This window comes from Porites lutea, chromosome 11 (genome assembly GCF_958299795.1).
Source record: "Porites lutea chromosome 11, jaPorLute2.1, whole genome shotgun sequence".
Taxonomy (NCBI): Eukaryota; Metazoa; Cnidaria; class Anthozoa; order Scleractinia; family Poritidae; genus Porites; species Porites lutea.
In genome coordinates this window covers 19345782-19367508 of record NC_133211.1, presented here as the reverse complement: position 1 = coordinate 19367508, position 21727 = coordinate 19345782, and the positions used below count along the sequence as shown (strand labels likewise).

Below are 21727 nucleotides of genomic sequence, written 5' to 3'. Positions count from 1 at the left end.
AAAGGTTAAAAATATAGTTTGTCTGTTTATGTAGACTCTTCGCTTGCTTGCTCTTAGATTTTCTACACACATCATCGAACTACTCTGTTTATTAAACATTTCATGCCTGTAACTTTAAAATAGTGCTTTTTGTGTAAAGATGAAGATGACAACGACGGAAGTGTTGGTTGTGGTGGTGGTGATGTTAAGTTAAGGGAGATGAAGATTCTGGCAAGGAAGATTACCACCAAAATGATGATGATGGTGATAATGACGACGACAATGATGATTACCACGGTGATGATGATGCTACGATCATATATTAAGAAATATGACTATGATGCTGGTCTCTGCTAAGTTTCTCAGCAACAGATACTAAATTCTTGGATCCTTGTTTTGTTTTTTTTTTGATTGTCCATTATTCTCCCTTGGCCGGTTTCTGTGACTGCCGTTTCTTCTCGTCCAAACGTTTCGCATAGTGCTGGGCCATGGAGTTGATTATCGACAAAAGAAAGTAGACAATCATGGCGATTACAAACTTCTCGAAAATCCAAGCAAGAATGTTCGGCTCCTGCGGAAACAAAGGACAAAAATAATAATTACTATCTCTGTAGACTGTTCACAGTCCGCTATTTTTTCGTGAGATCGTTTAGATACACCGCTTCTTACCGTCACGGCTCCCTAGGTAGTTTTGACACTCATGCAAGATGGGTAGCCCGTAACGCAAAGCTCTCGATCTCCATGATCTTACGGAAAAATAGAGGACTGTGGACAGTCTACTATCTCTCTTTAAATGCCTTGAGTGTTTTCTGTGGGTGTGGTGGGAGTTAATAACCATTCTCGGAGACCCAGGGGCGGTCAGTCGGGTGGGTATAAACGGCGACGAAAGTTTTCAAGAACGGGCAAGAGAACCCCTGGGATACTACTCTTAATGAACCAGTTCCAGGACTCATTGGAATGTTTGTCTCTGATTGGGCACAAAACAATCGAAGGCCAGCATCTATCGCGCTGCTTTCGTGATCTTCTTATACGAAGGAGTTTACCTGCAAACTACGACTGTTTTGTGGTATGTCACCTAAACAAAAGGAACAGCAAGAGCTTTCTTCGAGAAGAGTTTTGGTAAGATTTCCGTATAACCTCATACATTATTATGCATATATGTTTCGATTATGTTCATAATAACGCTGTTTGTGAGAAAAAGTATGAAATTGTTGCATGCATAATAAATGTATGGGGTCAAAGAGAAATCTTACCGAACGAAAACTGCGTCAACCGAAGAAATCAGCCTGATCGATGACTGATCGATAGTAAATTCGAAAGAGCTTTCGAAACTAGACATAACGGTTTTCTCTTCACATAACTTTGCGTACCGATTAAAGTTATCAACACATTTAGGCGCGAACTCGTGTGAGTTGCTTTTTACGCCTGCTAGGCATACTTGTCAGGCAAGTGCAGGAGAAAATTCTTCGCCCTTTAAAGTTTGTAAGATTGTTGTTAAACATTTTTCCTCAGTTACACAAGAGGATCGAACGAAGCTGGTAGAGTAAACTTGCAGAGTTGCATGAACAAGGCCAGAAGTACTTTGGTGTTTATGAATTTACCTTCGATCAGTCCACAGTCTGAGCCCCATACATTTACTAAGCATGCAACAATTTCATACTTTTTCTGGTTTCCGATAGGGCACAAAAAAAACAATCAGAGACAAGCATTCCAATGAGTAGTGGAACTGGTTCTTCAAGAGTAGCATCCCATGGGTTCTCTCGCCCGTTCTTGTAAACTTTCGCCGCCGTTTATCCCGACCCGACTGACCGCCCCTGAGTCTCCGAGGATGGTTAATAACCAGCAACATAAGAAAACGTCGTTAAAAATGTTTGTACGCTTGTAATTTTCCAAGGAACATAACAAACACCTACGCCCTTGGTACAACACAAGAAAGAGGACAGGAAGTACCAGACAAGAAATCCATTTTGGTTTTCGCGTTCGACTGAAATATCCAGGTTTCTAAACCTTGGATAACAAGGGGCATAAGAACATCAATTTAAGATAAAAAATAGATTATTTGCTTCTGGTGACAATACTAGACATAAGCTCTATCGAAACAAAATATGTAGCCTGATCAGGGCAGTCATCAAATTAATTATTTTCGACCATTAACAGCTTCACACATGGAACTTGAAATTCTCTCTATTCCTAATAAGAAAACTTGCGGTCTTTATTCTTGTCCGACACAATTATTAAAATATGTAAGTGTCATTATAAGCCAGCCTCTTGCGACACTTTTAAACGTTTCCGTAGAGAGAGATGAACATGCTGCCCCTCTGTTTACTGATGCTGATATTCTACCACTAAATTTTCTTTACTACAAATCTGTCTGGCTCCGGATGTTCAAAAGGTAGATACGCTATCCACTGGATAAATCGCTATCCACAGGATAAGTCTTGCGAAAATCAATTGCGCTATCCTTTGGATAGTAATTTATCCAGTCGAGAGCGCTATCAACCTTTCCAACAACCGGTGCCTATTGTTTAATGCATGATATGAGAAATCGAAAGGTACCCAGTAACATTTTAAACCTACTCAGCGGTACTACAAGTATTCATTCTAATAACACTCGTTCTTCCTCGTCAAATGACTTCTATGTTAAAAAATCTAGGCTAGATATCCAAAAGAGAGCTTTTTTCACGAATAGGAGCTAAAATTTGGAATGAGATACCAGCATAAAAAAAAACACTTCAAAACGAAACTCCACTCTTTCCTTGTTTGATATCCTAAAGAAACATGGTGACTACATTGATACTTTGCAAATTGCCTCTGCTCTAAAAACGTACAAATAGAACTTAAGTTGCTTTGTTCAAACTTACTTAATGAAACTGGAGTTGTAATGGTATCGTAACTTATGGAAACTACCAAAATTTGTGTAAGTAACTGACTCTCCTTTTGTATAATTTTAGTAAATATTAATCATTCTCATTGTAAAGTTTTAGTGTTACTGTTCCGCCCAGATTAGCAAATGCTACTTGCGGACCGGCCACAAATAAAGTTGAAGTTGAAAGTTGAAATCATTATGTATCCTAAGAACCTTCCATAGCATTTCAAGGTTTTTAACGCCATAACAGTGAACGGCTGACAAGGAAGAAGCAATTACAGTCTAAGAACAGGATTTTTATGGATTTGACGGAATTTAAAAGTTTTCAATTCCTTGTTTAGCAAACAGCTCCATAACTGTTTGCAACGAAAACAAAGACAAAACTTATAAAATACTCCAAACATTTCTACTGCACTCTTTAGAACTTTGGAGTATGGTGAAGTACATTGTATGGCCGGATGAGTTTGACTACACAAAATGGGATATAATTTGAAAAAAGGATTAGAAACTACGACATACACAAGAAGTTGTTAAATGGTGAGTTTATATCCAGGAATGCTTCGCACAAAAATCTTACTTACCGACGTGGTACTACCCCCTTGTCCTGGCTTCCTATGCAGTTTTTCTTTTTGCTTTTCTAGTGCTATCTTGAAAGGCTTCTGAATATACGGTCCAATTGTTGGTATTTTACTGCAAAACAGAGGTAAACATCGTCTGTCTCAGTTCATGAAGAGGCTTTTTTATGAACTCTTTGCCGAGAAAAAAGAGCCAAATTTTCGTTCTCCTCATTATCTCATGAAGCCAAAGCAATGATGGCAATAAGGTTTGATTGTTTTGTATCTTACCAAACTCTTCCAAAAACTGTTCTTAGAAGTGATATCAAAATATAAATGAAAGAAGACTTAACATACTTTTAAAATTAAAAGGGACAATACGCACCCTACATATGATAAAACTGCCTCTACATAGTGCTTGCTAAAAGCTAGGATAACAAATGTTTTCTGCAAAACAAAAAGAGAGATGGAAATGAGCAGAAAAGAATGTATCGTAAAAGAGAACGCATGCTGTTTGAAAAGAGTAGGAGTGTCTGGGGGAAGGGAGACAGTTGCTGGGTATATGTAAATAGTAGGTGGAGAATTGAATAGTTAGGAAATTGTTTTGGTTCTATTATTTTGTTTTTTTGTTCTCTGAAAGTAGCCGGGAGGGGGCGCTGCTTATAGTTACCCGGAGAACTGCCCAGTTCCCTGTTTTTAGTGACAACCCCGATTTACTTACTGTCTCACTTGTTGAGGTGAATGCCTGACGTTTCCATTCGCAGAACATATATTACCAAAAAATAATTATATTTGCACTTTGCAGTTGGAGTTTACCGGCATATTAACAGCTAAACTGGTGTGGCCGAGCAGTTAGAGCACTGGACTTGTAATCTGGAGGCTCTGAGTTCAAGTCCTACTCTGACCGTTAAGTGGATTTGTTGTTGGTAGTCCCAAGTTCAAATCCTCGGCCACACATGTAAATAACCAACTGGTTCACCTCCGACTACTTGAGATTCTTAACCATATTATGTTCCATTTAAATTATTGGTTCATAAGCGCCATAAGGAGAGAGGATATTAAATTAAGTATTTACCTATTTATTCTTTCATTTATTTATATATGGAGTTAAATAGTTATCTAAAATTATAGTCGATAAAGTGAAACTTCTCGCTCACAGAATGAAAAAAGAAAAAAAACATGGCTACCTACCTGAAGATGCATCTTTATTACAGCTTTGCCAATAAGTGTTGCTCCAAAAAACGTCCAAAAAGGTACCAAGCAATGGCCGCAAGTGATTCCAGCTAAATCAAACAGAGGGTTGGGAACCTATGCATGATCAAGAAATGATACACATAGTTACACGCAAATGTGTCTCCATATAGGCTGGACGCTTATGCAAAGCATGTGTGATGGGTGACAAATCACTCTTAGGCCACATCCGGACACACGTATCAGGGTATTCTAAAATTGGAGATTGTTAACAACTGGAGATTTTTAAAATCGCCGGCCTTTTGTTTACGTATGGGTGGTCGAAAACGGAGTTTTTCGAATACAGTGATGTCATACATCATCAGTACTACTACAACCTTGGACAAAACAGATGGAAATTTTAGACCCCCCCTCGCCCCCACCCCCCGCCATCACCTCCCATAAAATGGCTCGTTTTGGCTTTTGCACGGCTTCATCCTTGATTTCGGGAGGGGTTTGCTGTTCTATTTTTTTCCGTCCTAGATTGTTGCATAACCCACACGCTGTACGGGATGCTGTCATATTTCCATCGCTTTACCGTTTTCATGTGGATGGGCAAAAACAATTCAAATACTCTACGTGTGGACGTGTATTTGAAAAAGGGGTGAGAATCAGAGCCTGGAACTGGCCGATTTTCAGAAAAATAAGATACTGTATAGTGTAATAATATTGTCATGAAGCGGCATTCATGGTACGTTCAAAGGATGTTTTCATATTGATTGTCCTAAAAAGGGTTTTATTGTTGTTTTCTCTTCAGCTACAGAGAAAGTCCATTGATCAGTCTGTTCAAGCATCTATACTGCAATGAGCCTGATCCCATATTTCAAATAAAGCCTTATGAAAAAGATAAGATTCCAAAATTGACATTACAATGTTAGACATTGAGATTTACATATTCACTGTACTCACTGAGGCACACACAAGAATGCCAAAGAAGCCAACTCGCTCCACTAAATCAAGGATAACTTTCTTAATTTTTGTCCACAAACTCTGATTTTTAAGTGAAGTTAAACGTTCCAGCTCTTCAACTTCTTCCAATTCTTCATCGTCTGGGTCTGTTCCCGACAAACGAGCTGTGGGAAATAGAGAAATGTGTATATACTTTAAAATACTTTGCACCGTTAAGTTGCGTTTTAAAGACCATTTAACAGGGTATGGCGATTTTTTTTGTTGAGCCTTCTTAAAAGCAGTTGAGAATGTCTGGGATACACGTACCACTTGTGCCTGCAAAAACAGAATTTTTTTTTTTTCAAAACATAAGATGAAAATGCCAGTTCCAGTTTTAAAAGTTCTCACATGGAGAAATAAAAATCAAGCAATACCCACAAAAACAAGACACTGATATAATGTACATGATGTACATGTACAGGTATATCCAGTCTAATATATTGAGATATACCTGCTCTGGCCATGAAATAAGGTGGAAGTTCACCAATGGCTGTCCCTGCTCCCTGCAAAACAAGTTTTGAACAATGACTTGATCAAAACAGAATAACAAATTCAGGATGAAAATTATCATAACTTTACAAAAATCCTACCAAAAACTGCAGTTACTGTAAGTACTATTCAGTGCATGAACAGATTATTTACACTCTGTTTTCTTATTAATCTCTCTAGAGGCTATTTTGATTATTTCCAAATAGCATTTTATGCAATATTGCACAAAGTGTTTGTTTTCACACGCCCAATGTCTCTCATGTATTTCTGCAAATCATTATACATAGGTCATAACCACACGTAACCCTGAAAAAGTTTAGCTTGGAGCACAGGTACCCTGGTTCGGTGATAGTACCTCAGTATAAAATATCCTGGAAATTTACAGTGTTTGTATGGGGTGAAGTTAATTTCAGTTAATTTTTATTTTCCATTGTTTTTGGGTATGCTAATGTCTGTTAAGGAATTTAAAACAAAGGAAAAACAAAAATTAATGGAAATAAAAAATTAACTGCACCATATACATATATATGTTGCAGTTAATTTTTTATTTCAGTTAATTTTTGGTAATCCTTTGTTTTTAAATTCATTAGCATACATAACCATACTCAGAAACAATGGAAAAATAAAAATTAACTGAAATAAAAATTAACTACAACATATACATTAACACTGTAACATCACAGGATTCCTACTTCAGGGGCGGATCTAGGGGGAGGGTGCAGGGGGTGCGCACCCCCCCCCCCCCCCCTGAGATGACCTGTGGTTTTCTAATACAACTGGTATTCTCCAAAAAAAAAAAACAACTATGTGGTTTATTGGTGTTGAAGTAGAGCAAGAGACGAGTGCACCCCCTCCTAAAAAAAATCCTGGATCCACCCTGTACTTTGGTACTATCACTGAGCCTGGGTCACCTGTGCTTGGAGCAGTGATTTATCACAAGAACAACATTATTTTGTGTGACACCTCATATCAACAAAGATGCCAAATGGCATGAATTAAATTTGTTAATTATTTTTATACAGCAATTGACTCACCCACATGAAAGCTTCAACCCTGACTTTAGACATGATGGTCCACATGTTTACTGTTGATGTGTGATCATCTTCAGGACACTGGATCCTAGAAATAACAAAAGCATTAATGAAAAATTATTTAAAATTAGAAGTGCTTATTGAAGTAACAACGTTTCAACTTAAATTCTCACCAGCTGCTATATCCATTGTATAACACAAGAATGTTAAAATATCCAATTGGTTTATATAAAAATAAACTTGGTTTGTTATGTACAGTAATGTACTTGTAGGTAATGACTTTCAAAAAATATAAAATGTCAGTGCTATTGATGTTAACATTTTCCCAAAAACCTAATAGACCTTACAATAAAGAAAATGACATTCCAATCGTGTTATTGAAGTTGCATTAGCATGGTAATTGTACAAATGGAGCGACAGATGATTAAAATGAACATTTCTACGTGAAAATGTTCTTACTAATTAAAAATCTTATTGAATTCCTGTAAAAAATTGAATTTCTATTTTCTGTTAATGAAGGACAAAAGGTGTAATTCAGAGGCATCCCCTGGTCTTCAAGAAAAATTCATTTCCACATCATTAAACCTGATATGTGTGCTGTGGATACAGAGAGATTTTAGGGCTGACATCTTTACTACATGTACTATGAAAAAGCTGCAACAAGAAAGTTAAACTTATACTCTATTATCTACACGTATAACGTAAATTGCCACTTATAAGCTCCATCACTTATGAGCCCTTCCAGTTAAAGGCTTGTTTACCCGTAAACCTAAAAACTAGATCCAAGCATAACCCCCTCAGGATATAAGTCCCCCCCCTTCTCCAATGAATGTATGACGTTTTGAAGCTTAAAAACCAGTAAATTCAAAATGCATTTTCATCAGCACTGTCAGAGCTTGTTTCAAAGCACTTTTTTTGTTTTAATAAAAATCCCCTTCAAATATAAGCCTTTCCATTTATAACCCCTAAAAAAACCCTTACAAAGATGTACCTGTATAAGCCCATGGCCAGGGCTAATAAGCTGCAGTTTACGGTATACAACTTGCAGTGTGTATCCCGCTTGGATTAAAAACAATGTGGATTTAAAATAACGCAAAAACAGAAAAGAACTTACTCAACAGGGTAAGGGGGCTCAGGGAAGTCTAAGGTATTGCACTCCCAGGCAGCTAATGTCACAGATGCAATGTGAGGTCCCTGAGAGAACAAAAAAGTTATATATTTAAATCATTATGATAGGGTGCAATGTAACATTACAGTTGCATTGTATTACTACAAAACAACTTTACATAAAGTTAATTTTTTTAGCCTGAAAGCAAGCTCTTCATTTGGAAGGGTCACAAGATGTCACACAAGAGCCGCATGCGAAAGGAGATGTGAGTGCGAGGGGTGGGGTAAGAAAGGAGAGCTTGCAACAATCTCTTACAAGTTTTCATTTCCACCCAGTAAACTACAAGGTGTTAAAACTGTCACCGGAAACAAGTGTTTCTTTTTTTTTTTTTGAGGAGACAGACCTTCCACGTACCTACCTTGATATAACCATCAACACTTTGACTCTGCTTTCCTTTTGTGTGGGAACTCACAAACACTACACAGGGGCACCACACGACAATTTTCGGAAAAGTATCTGTTCGGAAGACGATTTGAGATCTAGAATTTTCAGAACATTTGTTGTAAAATTTCTTGCTTGCCTGCCTCTCCTAGGATTTTTCGAACATCTAAAAAGTGGTATAATTGCCTATTTTTAATGGATTTTTACCGTAAAAAGGTCACCTAGAATTTTCGGGAGCCGTTTTTCTGGCTGAAATTTTCGAAAAGTTAAGTTTTGATCCCTATAATTTTCAGATCACTAGACTTTCTGCTAAGAAATCCGAACAGATGAAAAATTTTTAGGGGATTAAAATATGCCTATATCTACCGTTTAAATACTAAAATACGTTAAACGATTCTATGTTTAAGTGGCTTTGGACTATATTCTCGTTAGGTGCCCCTGACTACAGATGCAGTCAGATTAATTATTGTACAGTGTACATGTAGAGCAACTGCATAACAACTAATTGGCTGACAATATTTTTTTGTCTATGACTAGCCTAGCAGCTGGAAGATCAGTTCCAGTTTTTACATCTCACAGTGACAAAATTTTAATCTACGCTGTGAAACCTGCATCAAGCAGACACCATCAGAACTTAATTGGATATAAGCTTGAAATTTACCTTTATTTATAAATAGAGAAATTTTTAATGTTAACATTTTGATAATGCATTACAGTCAACTCCCTCTAAGACGGACACCTTTGGGACCGGCAGTAAGTGTCCGTCTTAGAGAGATGTCTGTCTTATAGAGAGTCAAATATGGGGAGTAAAGAAAGGTAGGGACCAACTCTAGGTGTCCATTTTAGGGAGGTGTCCGTCTTATAGAGGTGTCCATTAAGAGAGAGTCAACTGTAATAATAATGATAATTATTTCCCTTACCAGGTAAAGAAGAAAGGTGTGAAGTCCAGTGCCAAATCCAACAGATGAGAGAATGCCGAGGCCAACCCAATAACCCCACCAAAACAATACTGACTTGATTTGTACTAAGGACTGAAATATAGAAAGTAGACTTAACTAGTTACATTAAATGTTGCAAGTACTAAAAGGTATCTATCTATTTTGTGTACACTGCACCAATTTGATGAGTTTGCCCTACTTAACTTCCCTCTGTCAGCGATGACACCTGGCAGTTCTTGTCTAGAAAGACTGGTATCTAATTTCTCTAGTTGATAATTGATATGTACGAATATTGCTGCTGCCCCCTTGACCATTGGTCATTTGTTGGTCTATGAAATTGTTGTTGGGTACCTTGCACTTTTTGTGTTTTTTGATCCCATGTTTTGGATCATAAAGAAGTAGCTGAGAAATAATCTTATTCTTTAAAAAATCTTGAAAAATAATAATCTTATTCTTGCTTCTGTAACAATGGCCACTAAACTACAGTCAGCATATCTGGAGACTAGACTTTATAGGCAGGTTCCCATAGAGCTCTTTGCTGGATATAATGATCCTCATTCATATAGTGTCTAAGGGTTCCTTGTGTAACAGCAGTGATCAAAGTCTGCCTCTCCAATCCATGGCCATACAGCAGAACAGATTCAACTGACACTCTAAAAATCTTATCATCAGGTCTCTGCTGAGATCAGATTTTCACCCAACCATCTGTTTGTTGGAAGTGGCCACCATGCTTTTGCTTTACTGGACTCAAGGTCTTTCTTTGCTTATCAATCCAGAAGGCTACGCATTGCAAATCGTCTACATGATTCAGTTTTGAATCAAGGATGCATTTTGCATCTCTGACAAAACGTGCGCACTTTAAGTCCTGTATTGGGAGGTTGACTGATTACTGTCTTACAGTATATCATGTTATATAAAAATATTATTGTTTGTAAAACATTATTCACATAAACTGTATGTTCAAGTTAGATTTTATTAATCTGCAAAATGATTAAATTCTTTCTGGTAGTAATTTTGTCCGGAAATCATGTCCAATCACGGTTAAGATATCGTCAGACATTATTCAATGACCCCTGCCTAATATTTGCAGCTCTGCTTAAAGGATAATATATAGAATTAAGCAATTCCAGAAAATACCCAATACGATACCATGGATGGGTTTTCGGAATTCCAAGGGCAAGGGGGAATTCTTTGAACTGGAAATCCAAAGGCATGGGAGATACTTACGATTGGAATTCCGAAGGCATGTAGGGGTTCAAGATCTGGAATTTCCACAGGGGAAAGACAAGAGTGTATTCCTTGAAAACACATATTTAATGGCCTTTTATTATAATCAGTTCAAAAATAAAGCAAGAACTGATGAAGATGCTGACACCCACAAAAAACAGCCTGATAAATTATTTGGTCCATTCAAATTATGAAAAAACATGTTTTTTCGATCTAGGGAGTTATTTTAATTTTTGAAGCTCGTGGGATTGGGAGCGACTGCTGACCCCAAAGGCTCAAATTCAAGATGGCAGAAATTAGCATACACTAACTCAATCATAATATCTTCCAAGTGTACACAGATTCAGTTCAGTTATAATTTCTTATTTCAATGTTTTTGTACCAGGCAATGTAAAGTTAATGTAGGTTGCATCTGTTGAACAGGAGTAAGAAGAAAACTTCTATGTTTTTTTAACAAACATTTCATTCCAGAATTTCTGGAGTCATAATAGGGCCATTTATACAAGGAAAAATAAGACGCATCTTACATAAGACATGTCTTAAATAAGACGCGAACTGTACCATTTATACGAACATTTCTTATCTAATAAGAAGTGTCTTAGCTAAGCCGCGTCTTATTTTAGACAAAATGTGCCGTTTATACGGAAAGTTCGCGTCTTATTTAAGACGCGTCTTATGTAAGATGCGTCTTATTTTTCCTCGTATAAATGGCCCTATTGACTCCATTTGTAACCAGCTGTACCGAGGTACAATACTAGTGGAGTCATTTGAAATATCTTGGCATTAAATAAGCTAAATTGGGCATATTTATGACCCTGCCAGAAATTTGAGGGTTTGTTGAAAAAATGGAAAATCCGAATCATGAGAAAGGGTTTTAAACGATTATGGAATTTCAGAAGGCAAGGGGGGTTAAAATAGAAAAGCCGTCCATGGTATAATAATGGACATGTTGTGGTTCAATAGATCTATTCAGCTAACTCAATGTTGTACCCAATTCAAACCTTTGGGAATAAAATGTTTTGTTTTAGGAATTTGCATATCATTTAAATGTGAATGCCACATTATAACACAAATACAATACACAGAGAATCTTAACCCTGGGAGATTTGAATTGGGTACAACGTTGAGTTAGCTGAAAGGTCTATTTTATTCTTGGTTTAAATTTTATTTCCCTTTTTCTTAAACTCATTATCATTTAAACCAAGGACAAAATTGAACCACAACAGATATTTTCTGGAATTGCCCACTATTCAAAGTGCTCCAATTAGGGATGGCTGCTAATAGGAATAAATTTGTAAGCAGAGAGTTCAAATAGTTTAGATGGCCATAAAAGGAGCTTTATGCTTTAATACTGGAGTGTCTGTTGATAGAACTTCAAATGTGTTGATAATTGATAAAACATAAGTCCTGCAAGAACTAAACTACTTGTAATTAAGTAGTTTGTACCTCTTGATGTGCCCCATCCAAATTATAGGCAAGAATTGTTAAAATGGAGATAACAACTATTGACGAAACAGTCTTCCTGTGTTTCAGTGTTCTGAAAAGTTTTTAAAAAAGCAAGAAAAGTTATGTTTAAACTAAAAAAAGTACTCAGACACTTACAAGTGCTTAAGGGCTAGCAAAATGTTGTCTTCATGCAGGTTTCAAAAAGTTTCTTATTGTTTTTCCCAAATATTTGTGGCATTAATTTGATCAGGAGTAACATATAGTTTATTACTATTCTATTTGAATTTTCTTAGCTTTCCATAAGCAGGAAAGAACACCGGAACAGCTAGGGGTGGATGATATTATGAGCCATCTTTCAAACAAAGCTCACCTAGTATCATATATAATGTGAGTTGTGAATAAATAATTAATAATATCTTTATTTGTTACTGCTGGTATTCTGACCAGTGGTTTTCCCCTTTGTTTATCAGGAGCATGCGCAGGGCGGCCTCATCGTTGGCGTGCACAAGGCCACTGTAAAATAACCTTAACTTCCCCTCAAGTTTCTCAAGTGTTTTATAACCCGTTTCATTATGAAGGTTTTCTCATGTTAATCAATTTCTTTCGCCGCAATTCTAATGGATACATGTCATTCAGAGATGCCTCATGCATGATTTAACATTTAAGTTGTTTTTAACATCATGGGTGTCATTGTGTGCCACCATTTGCTGTTTAATACATACTGGTAATATTAAAGAGGCTGTCATGGCTGTCTGGTGCATTTTGTTATTAAATAATGATACTTACATGTCCTTATTAATTGAAATGGAACTTTAAGAAATTACTAGTAAATGACAAAATGACAGCTTGATGTCAAATGAATGTCTCTCAAGTAGTATTTCAAACATATACAAATAACAAAAATGATCTTTGCAAAACTGTCAATCCCTTTTAATCTTCTTCAAGTTTGTCCATCCGTGCCTCCTTTTGTATTTGCTGTGTTATTTATATCTTGTATTCATGTTCTGGGCTGTTATTTTTATGTTGCACTTAGTTTGGTAGCACAGCAGTATCAATAAAAATTGAAGTAGCCAGTAGGTTTGACTCAAGTAACCAACTCTATCAACAGGAGGCCATTAGTCCCCTTTTTCTGGGGGGGGGGGGGGGGGGGGGACTGGTGGCATGCTGCTCCAGAAAAATTCTAAAATTTCAAATCCCTCAAATGTGATTTCTGGACAAAAAAGTGTGTTTTGCATTTTAAAAAAATGTGGCTTTTATTCATGTTTTGCCGTACCAGCCACACAATCAACTCTGTCAAGCAGTTAACAAATGATAATTCAATAACGTAAATTTGCACATGAACAAATTCTGGGTAAATCTATCTAAAACATGTTGAAAATTGACTGAAATAAAGTATCCACATGACCAACTAACTAGCATGTGTCATAAATCCAAAGGTTCTTTGTGAACATAATTACATTTTCATTAAAATGTTATAGTTGCTTCTTCTTTTATAAAAAAAAGTAACTGACTTCTCTAAGCAAAGTAGCTGATGCGTTTCGTAGCTCGTCGATGCTTATTGAAACCCCTGGTGGAAGTTCCCACTGTTTGAATTTTGATAAATTCCACGATACAGCTCCTTTAAAGGGTTAAAATGACATTCACTGTAGCAATAAAAGAACTACTCAGCAGGAGCACAAACAAAGGACAGTGCATAACCACCTATGCCTTCTTCCACTAAGCTCAAAAGTGCTTGAGCTGTTCTTGCCCTCACTGAATTTGGCAGTTGTCCCGGAGCATTTCCACATACATATGCATTTTATGCAAATTACAAGCACAAGTACATTGTACAACCATGCTACCTATATTTCTCACTAACTAGTGTATAACCCAAGACTGTGGTATGAGAAAAATAATGATTACATAGAGGGAGCTCAATGCACTGAACCTGTAAGTCCAGGGTGCCAGGGTGTGTCCCTAGAGCAAGAGTAAAAGCACCAGGGGCCACACAGCCCTAACATGTAGATCCCATGTTTTTAAGACAATGTTACAGACTAACTTCATTAAAAAATATGTTCAAAAATTTTATTAAAATTTTATTTTCCTTGTCTTCCTTAACCATACCCAAAACAAAGGAAACAACATTTTCAACCAACCAACCATTTTCACAATCCTGATAGGAGATTAACGAACAGTTTAAGTGGGAATTTTGGTGGAGTGCACTAACTGAAGAATAGGGGCAAATTACAAGAAATGTATTTAACATACAATTACAGTACATTTACCTTTCCTTGTAGTCATGTAACAGAATTCCCAGCTCAAAGAAAAAATATTTCAGGGTTGTAATTGGACGCCACCATAGTACTATACCATGCCTCTTTTTCTGATCAAGTTTTTTCTGCTTCTGCCATTCATCCTCTGACAACACCATGACTTCCCTAATGTCATCACCCGCTGTAGTGTGGTTAGTTGTTATACGATCATTTCCATCTGTTGGAGAAGATGCAAATTGTATGAAAGAGCAGATTAGTTGTTTTACCTTAATCTTTAAGATATACTGTCTACTACTGCACCAAATGTCAATGTGTGTGGTTTTGCTGTCATAAATCTATTTTACATGGCCATGCCTGCTTGACAGCGGTCTTGCCACCACATATCAAACACTCTTACAGATAACTTGAGCAGAACAAATGTTCCTAAAAGTAATAAAGATTCTGTGAAGCACCACTTGTATCAAGGAGGTTTCGAAATATACACAGCACCAAGCATTTAGGAAAGTTAATAAGGATTAGGCTGAGATACAATTCAGTGGAAATCGGTAAAAAAGATCCTGAATTTCAGGTAACCTGAGAGTAGTTCACCTTTCACCTTTTACTTATTTGGGTGCAAGGGACTGGGTGAAACAGACTCTTGAAAAAGAATTTAAAGAGACGCTTAAAAATAATAACACCAGTGTGATGTCAATGACTGGAACTACATATGTAAAAATTTCAATTAATAAAATTCACAACATTGTTAAACAATTTACCTTGTTTCATTTTATTCCTATATCTTGTTTCCTCACACTTAACAGTGGAATTCAGCTGCTCACTGCAAATTAATAATGAGTACTAAAGTTTAGGAGTCTATGGCTTGCATTATAACAACGTCTACTGGGTACGTGAACATTGTACTAGTGGTGTGCTTCCTGATTGTTCAGGGCTTCTATCAGCAGTCAGCCTACAATCCTCACCAAAAATCCTTGAAACACCTATGCACATCCCTTGTGATTGCAAAGTTACGTGGTTACAACAACATCACAAAATGGAGGGGGGAACGAAAGGTAGCAAAATTTTCCAAAGTGTTTCAAGGTATTTGTCCAAGAGTGTAGCTTGCTTTTGTTGCAAAGTGCTTCATAGACTACCAAAGGTTTTTACTTTTCAACAGAGAAACAAATTGAACTTTTAATTTTAGGCTAGCCTCTCAGCGCTTTCAGCTAATACCTCATACCTACTTCTCTTTGAGGTAGAAGAATTTTTATTAGTCACCCTGATTTTCTGATCAAGAAGCTGACCATTAGTTACCAATAGGAGCTTCGGCTTTCCAGCCAACCCCAAGACAGAATCCGCCCCCTTGACTGGCAAATGTATCTACAACCCAGCCATAAGCCCCTACAAATGTATATTAGGCACCTGCCACACTGATGATTCAGTGGAAGGAGAGGGTGGGTGGGGAAATGTTTAAACAACTGCTTCAAACCCCTGCACACTAACACAGTCTTAAAAAATAGATGATATCCATTGAAATATATTTTTTGTGTACTTTTACATTTATTTTGTTAAGTTAAAGTCAAAAATCTGGCTATTTCATCTTTCGCTAGACACAAACACGTTTTTTTTTTTTCCAGTTCAGCAGGCATAAACAGCTAGGTGGCCACAGAAGGAGGTTTATCAATGGATTACTATTAAAGTAAGAAGCCATCATATCAATGGATTACTGGCTACATCTTCCAAATAATGGTAAGCGCCACAGCTACGATGAGGGAAAAAAGTGTTGACACACTTTCGTAAAATGGCCCCTTTTTGCATAGTGGATATACTTATCCCCTTCCCCTGTCTACCCCAACCCCTTCCCCCCAAAATTAATGTCGAATTTTAGACCCTCAAGTCTTTTTTTTACTTCAGACAACATTGATTCGGGGGGGGGAGGTGAGGAGATTTACGGGGTTTAAAAGGAATGAAATAATAATTGAATTAAATAATTGTATAATTGTTAAAAGCACCTGTTTTAAACAAATGTGTCAACTACTTTTGTACCTAATTGTAGTTTTGAAGAATTTGCCAGGTGATTGGAGCCAATCAAAACCAGTGAAATATTTTGAGTGAATTAATAATATCCCTTAGTTTATTTCTATTCTTTTATTTTATGGTAATAATACAAAATCCAGTCACTCGTCAGGATTTACAGGGCTGTCAAAAAGTTTTTAAGTAGCAGGCTGATAATGAGTAGTGAGCGGCTTTGGAATTTGCACCAAAGGCACAAGTTTCTTAGGGCTGAGGCATCTAGTGACATTTTGAAATTTAGAGTCTCAGAAATTGAGTTTTCAAGGGTTTTCAAGAGGTATTTTCCTCTGCGGACGCCATGTTGTTTCGTTGGAATACACCCAGGACTGGGAACAATGCCGTCAAAATGTCCCAAGTGTTCCACGACACTGACAGTTCGAACGTTTCACAGATCTAAACCTGTTCAAATATGTGTTCAATGTCATTCAAAACTGGGAAACAGATGCTTTACAATTTCATTCGACGCTGCTTATTTTTTGTTAGTAGTTTTGGCAGACGAAGATGAAAGTAGCCAGCTAACGATGGCTATCTAGCCGCCGGTTTTGGCCGGCTACCGGCCCTTATTGACAGCCATGGATTTACGGTATACCTGCCAACTTTTTCTGGGTCAAACGCATGAGGTTTTCGTCTTTTCATTACCGGAATTTCTGAAGATTTCTGATGATTTCCCACAGACTTCCAAACGTTGCCTAAAATGTCCAGATGTTTCGGCAACCTTTGAGCACTTCCAAAGCTACTTCAAAGGTGGCATTTCAGTGTGGTGCGATAAGGTGAAGTGCCTTTATGAAACATTTTTGGGAATATTGAATTTAATTTTTGTAATTAATCATGTGTTAAAGAACATATCATCCGGCTTTGTCAGTTAGGCATGAGAAATCGTGCTTGATGCACGAGATTGATGTGTTTAGTCTGAAGCAGTGAAACACTCGTAATGCGTGACAGTTGGCAGGCATATCTTGGTATTCCCAATGCTGTTATCATTTTTGCACTAATTCATCAACATCTATTTAGAATGTGATTATAAACAATTATTGGATGAGGTTTTTGTGATATCGGGAAAAATCAAGGTCGAGGTAAGTGTTATTGGCCGAGCCGAAGGCCGAGGCTGATATCACTTACCAAAACCTTGATTATTCCAGATATTTCAAAAACCGAACCTAATAATTATCGTTTTATTATACATCGTTTTGGAATAAATAACAACAAATACACCGTCACATGGAACCGAATTGACATTGCTCTTGGAAATCATGCATTGCGCACGCAGCCTACAGATTAATCAGGTATCTGCTAGCAGATAACTAACTAATCTGTAGGTTGCGCTGATTTCCAAAATTAGCTGTAGGCTCTTAGCCAATGCAAAGACAGATAGTGAGTACAAAGTATAATAATTACTGTTATAATATATTTATTATCATTGGAATTAATAGGGATACAGCACTGCAAATTAATAGTGTTAAGCCTTCATAAATACTGACAACAAAATTGGCTGTGTTATTGATCCCAGACTTGTATTGATTGTTAGTCTGCTAGTTGAGCTGGACACTACATGTATGACGTGATGTTCAGTAAAAGTAAAGAATTTGTCATATGCTTGCACGTGGGTCTCATGCTAAACAAGGATCGGACTCATACAAAAAGCAGTAGTCAGCATCTCCTGACCGACAAATCGAAAGCAAAACTAAAAAAATAATAAATTGCATGCACCTCTTTACACATTTATTAGAGATAGTTTTTAATCTAATAAGTCGATTTAGTTTATGTATTTGCGTAAAAAAAACTGGCTATGTTCTGAAATCAGTGCTGTGCATTTTGGACACGTAATCGACCGCCTGAGAAATTGATTGGAGAGATCTTACCATAATTTCAAGAATTCATGTGTGTCATGTATGTAGTTTGCATGCTTTGAAAAACCTTGACACAGAGGCTTCGTTAAGTTAAAACATACTGGTTAAAAGGAAGTAAAAATTAATATTACTAACCTTGCATCACCTTCGGGCATCCTTTCCTTTACGGCGCGCTCCAAACGAGCAACCTGGAAATGATATAGGATTACAAACAATTCCAAACAATTGGCACCGCAAACTTCGAGCAAACTAGCATTGGTAAACCTTCAAAACCCCAAAGAAAACCAAATGAAACTTACAAGTTCTGCTTTGAGGCCTGTTGAAGGATATCCCAATCTTTTCAACTCTCGACGTAATTTTACAACAGTCCACGAGTTGAAACTACTTGACGAACTAGACGAGGGTTCGGAATCATTCGCCAAGCTTCGTTCGAGCCGACGTGAGGTTCGCCGAGAGCGATCGGACATGGGGAAAATAAAAAGTATTGCCTTTTGGATAACGTATGTTGATGACAGATCTTGTAGTTTGAGTGAAATAACGGATACTTCGATTTCGATTTCGTCTCGGAACAAAAGCAATTTTTATCCAAATGGCTGCCTTTCTCCAATGGGAATTACCGCTGAGCTTAGTTTAATCTGCTTTTAGCACGTTACGTGGCACAGCAACACCACTCAAAAAAAAATGGATGCGATCAGGCGAGCCTTCTTCCCTTTTTGTTTTGGAGGCGAAAAGAAACGCCTGATCGCAGGTTCAATAAATCCTTCTAACACGCTCAGAAGACGGAACTCCTTGATTCTCCATTACTGACTGTGAGAGCGAAGGGTTTAATCCCTATGCTTCTTTAGTAAAGGGGCGCCTTAGGGGTCTATTCTTTGCTATTGAAAAACTCTGTTTCAGCTAAGTCTCTGTTTTTCCGGTCATCACACTGTGATGAGCAATGTGACTGGCCCAGTTGGGGGGGGGGGGGGGGGGCGGTACTCCTGGGAATCAATGGTGGGGGTGTGCAGCCCAGTTCTCCGAATTCTAACCCTATTTCAGACCAAAAATTTCATTTTTTACACCCGTTTACAGACTAGCCTGTAGGAAATAATGTCATCATCACTTAGATTAGAACAGTAACAAAAAGGATTTCTTAAAATCCATTTCGAATTTGGATATTATTCTTATTATTCTTTCTCCGCTTAGTCATTTGGAACTGAAATGATAAATACGTTTATAAACTCCCGTAATTCCCTCGAAAACCATACCCGATTCCAGACCAAAATAGGCAAAGTCTATACCCGTTTTCAGACCAAAACGGCGCAAAAACCATACCCTTCAGGGCGGCACAAACCTATATGGCTTATGTAAGTGAGTAACCTAACCCCCCTGGGGTGACTGGCCAAAAGAGACGACGGATTCTGGAGACGTCGTGATTCCGACCTTTCTTGTCATTCACTAGTCGTCAAATTTTATTGAAACCGTGCAGACAAAATCTGGCTATTTTCACGTTACACGTTGACGACCTATTTCTCTATATATTTTCTTCTCTGATGTTCAATCCCACATTTTGACATTATCGTTTCGATCAGTGTTAATTTATAAATCAGCATTTCAGAGAAAGGGTTAAGTGTTTCAATAAATGAAACGAATGATGCAGTTCGGTATATTTCTGAAGTGTACGAAATAATTCCTGGAGGCAACTAAAACCTCGCTAAAACTTTATTATTCATTCAAAATATTTGCCCAATTCTGATTGGCTAGAAGCACACACATAATTCACCATAACTAGTTACTGATGACCAAATTTGGAAGAATTTTGTGTTTAACGGGGAAATGAAGTCAAAAATGTAGCCTGCTACAGGTTAAGGCACCGTTACCGAGAAGACCTGGGGACGAGGTTGAGTTAGTTTGGTTGTGAAAAAAAAAGGTGGACATTTCTCCCTTTTCAAGAGTAAGAACCACAGCTGGAACTTGGCGAAATGATGGATAAAAACATGGCAAAAATAGCAAGAAGACGACTAGGAGGGCGACATCTGCTATTTGGAGAATATTTGCGGAGCTGGACAAACCTAAACGTACACTATCGAAGATGAACTTAACTCGATGCAGGTAAGCATGTTTTAGCTATGTTTTTAAACTAGGAATTATTTTGAATGAATAAAAAAGCAATTAATGAATTCAGCTTTCGTAGGATATGCTTCATTCATTAATTGCTAAATTATCATAAAAATTATCCCTGAATCCTTTGAGGTAATTTTTCTTTGAAAGCTTTATAACTTTGACAATTTTCTACGTAGAAGAATGTCAGACCACAACAAGATATAACATTTGCCATAAAATATCTTCTAATGTCACATCTAAATCTAGGGTGATGACGTCATCAGTCACGTGACCATTGCTGAATTTTTGTTGCTGTGACAAGATTTCATCACTGGGTTAAAATAAAATGGCATATTGGAGGTTCTGGTGGAGTTTTTTTGTGGAGCATTTAAAAATAACCAGTTTACGTCCGGAATTTAAAATTTAAGGGGGCAATGAACATGAGCGAAAAAGTCTGGAAACTAGGCCAAGGGCTGTAGAGAGTTGATGTTTCATAATACGGCAGAGAAAATTTGCAGCAAAGTAATGTTCTACCTGACAATTTTTTTCATTACCAAAAGAGGGACATGACGTCATCAGTTACGTGATCAGAGCGTTTTGAATATTTTAGTTCGTTTTTAAAGTACAGTTTTCGCCACAAATCTGCAAGTTTTTGATGTTTTTCTCTTTAAATCTTTACACTGTATTACCCCTAAGTAACTATCATTCCATTTTCAAAACAGAAGCACACGAAAACTGAACCAGAAGTTTAAAAGTTGCGTAAATCGACCTATATTGCAAATTATAATCGAAAAGGAGATCTACTTTTGAGAGTTTTGTAAAATCCTTTCATCAACTTAACTGTTTGTTTGCCGAAATAAATGTTCAACGTTTGTTAATAAACTGAGAACTTTCAAAGCTAAAAGGATGTATTTGGCGGTCATATTGTTTTTCTTCATTCTAGGGAGAGAGATCATGTAGCAGTTCTTTTAACGCTAAAAGCCAAATGGTTTGCTACCCTAACCTAAAACAATGGAAATAATGATAAACAATATTGTGTTAATGTTTTCCCCGACCGATGAAAGACACCTTAAGAGCAGGGAGAGAATCGTCCGGTCATACTGTTCAGTTAGTAGCCGCGAGATCGATAGTTCATAAATTTCTTAAACGTTCCCCGGCATGGACCAAGCCTGAAAGAGTATTAATGGGTTTATTGTGAGATTTACGTCTGGCTTCGATCAGTTAAAGATTTAATTCTACA

General features: G+C 37.2%; 1 protein-coding gene across 2 annotated transcripts; it reads right to left on the bottom strand.

The window, feature by feature from the left end:
• Positions 1–9: 9 nt before the first annotated feature.
• Positions 10–19027, bottom strand: LOC140951843 (vacuole membrane protein 1-like). Of its 2 annotated transcripts, XM_073401201.1 has the most exons (14): positions 18705–19026; positions 18541–18593; positions 15265–15326; positions 14522–14726; positions 12258–12348; positions 9567–9677; positions 8212–8291; positions 7101–7185; positions 6029–6080; positions 5539–5702; positions 4591–4707; positions 3785–3846; positions 3427–3535; positions 10–550 (listed from the first exon to the last, which is right to left on the bottom strand). In XM_073401201.1, exons 1-14 carry the CDS (start codon positions 18870–18872, stop codon positions 398–400), a joined length of 1512 nt encoding a protein of 503 aa, XP_073257302.1. In that variant the 5' UTR covers positions 18873–19026; the 3' UTR covers positions 10–397. The 2 variants fall into 2 exon arrangements, with proteins under 2 accessions (XP_073257302.1, XP_073257303.1); XM_073401202.1 differs by lacking the exon at positions 9567–9677 and having other exon boundaries at positions 18705–19027.
• Between the last annotated feature and the right edge of the window lie 2700 nt (positions 19028–21727).

Excerpts from the sequence above, each read along its gene's own strand:
- LOC140951843 (XM_073401201.1), bottom strand. The coding sequence starts at position 18,872 with ATGTCCGATCGCTCTCGGCGAACCTCACGTCGGCTCGAACGAAGCTTG. Across the intron at positions 14,727-15,264 it reads TAGGAATAAAATGAAACAAG|ATGGAAATGATCGTATAACA; the intron begins GTAAATTGTTTA and ends CTTCTCCAACAG. Across the intron at positions 8,292-9,566 it reads ACACCTTTCTTCTTTACCTG|GGACCTCACATTGCATCTGT; the intron begins GTAAGGGAAATA and ends TTGTTCTCTCAG.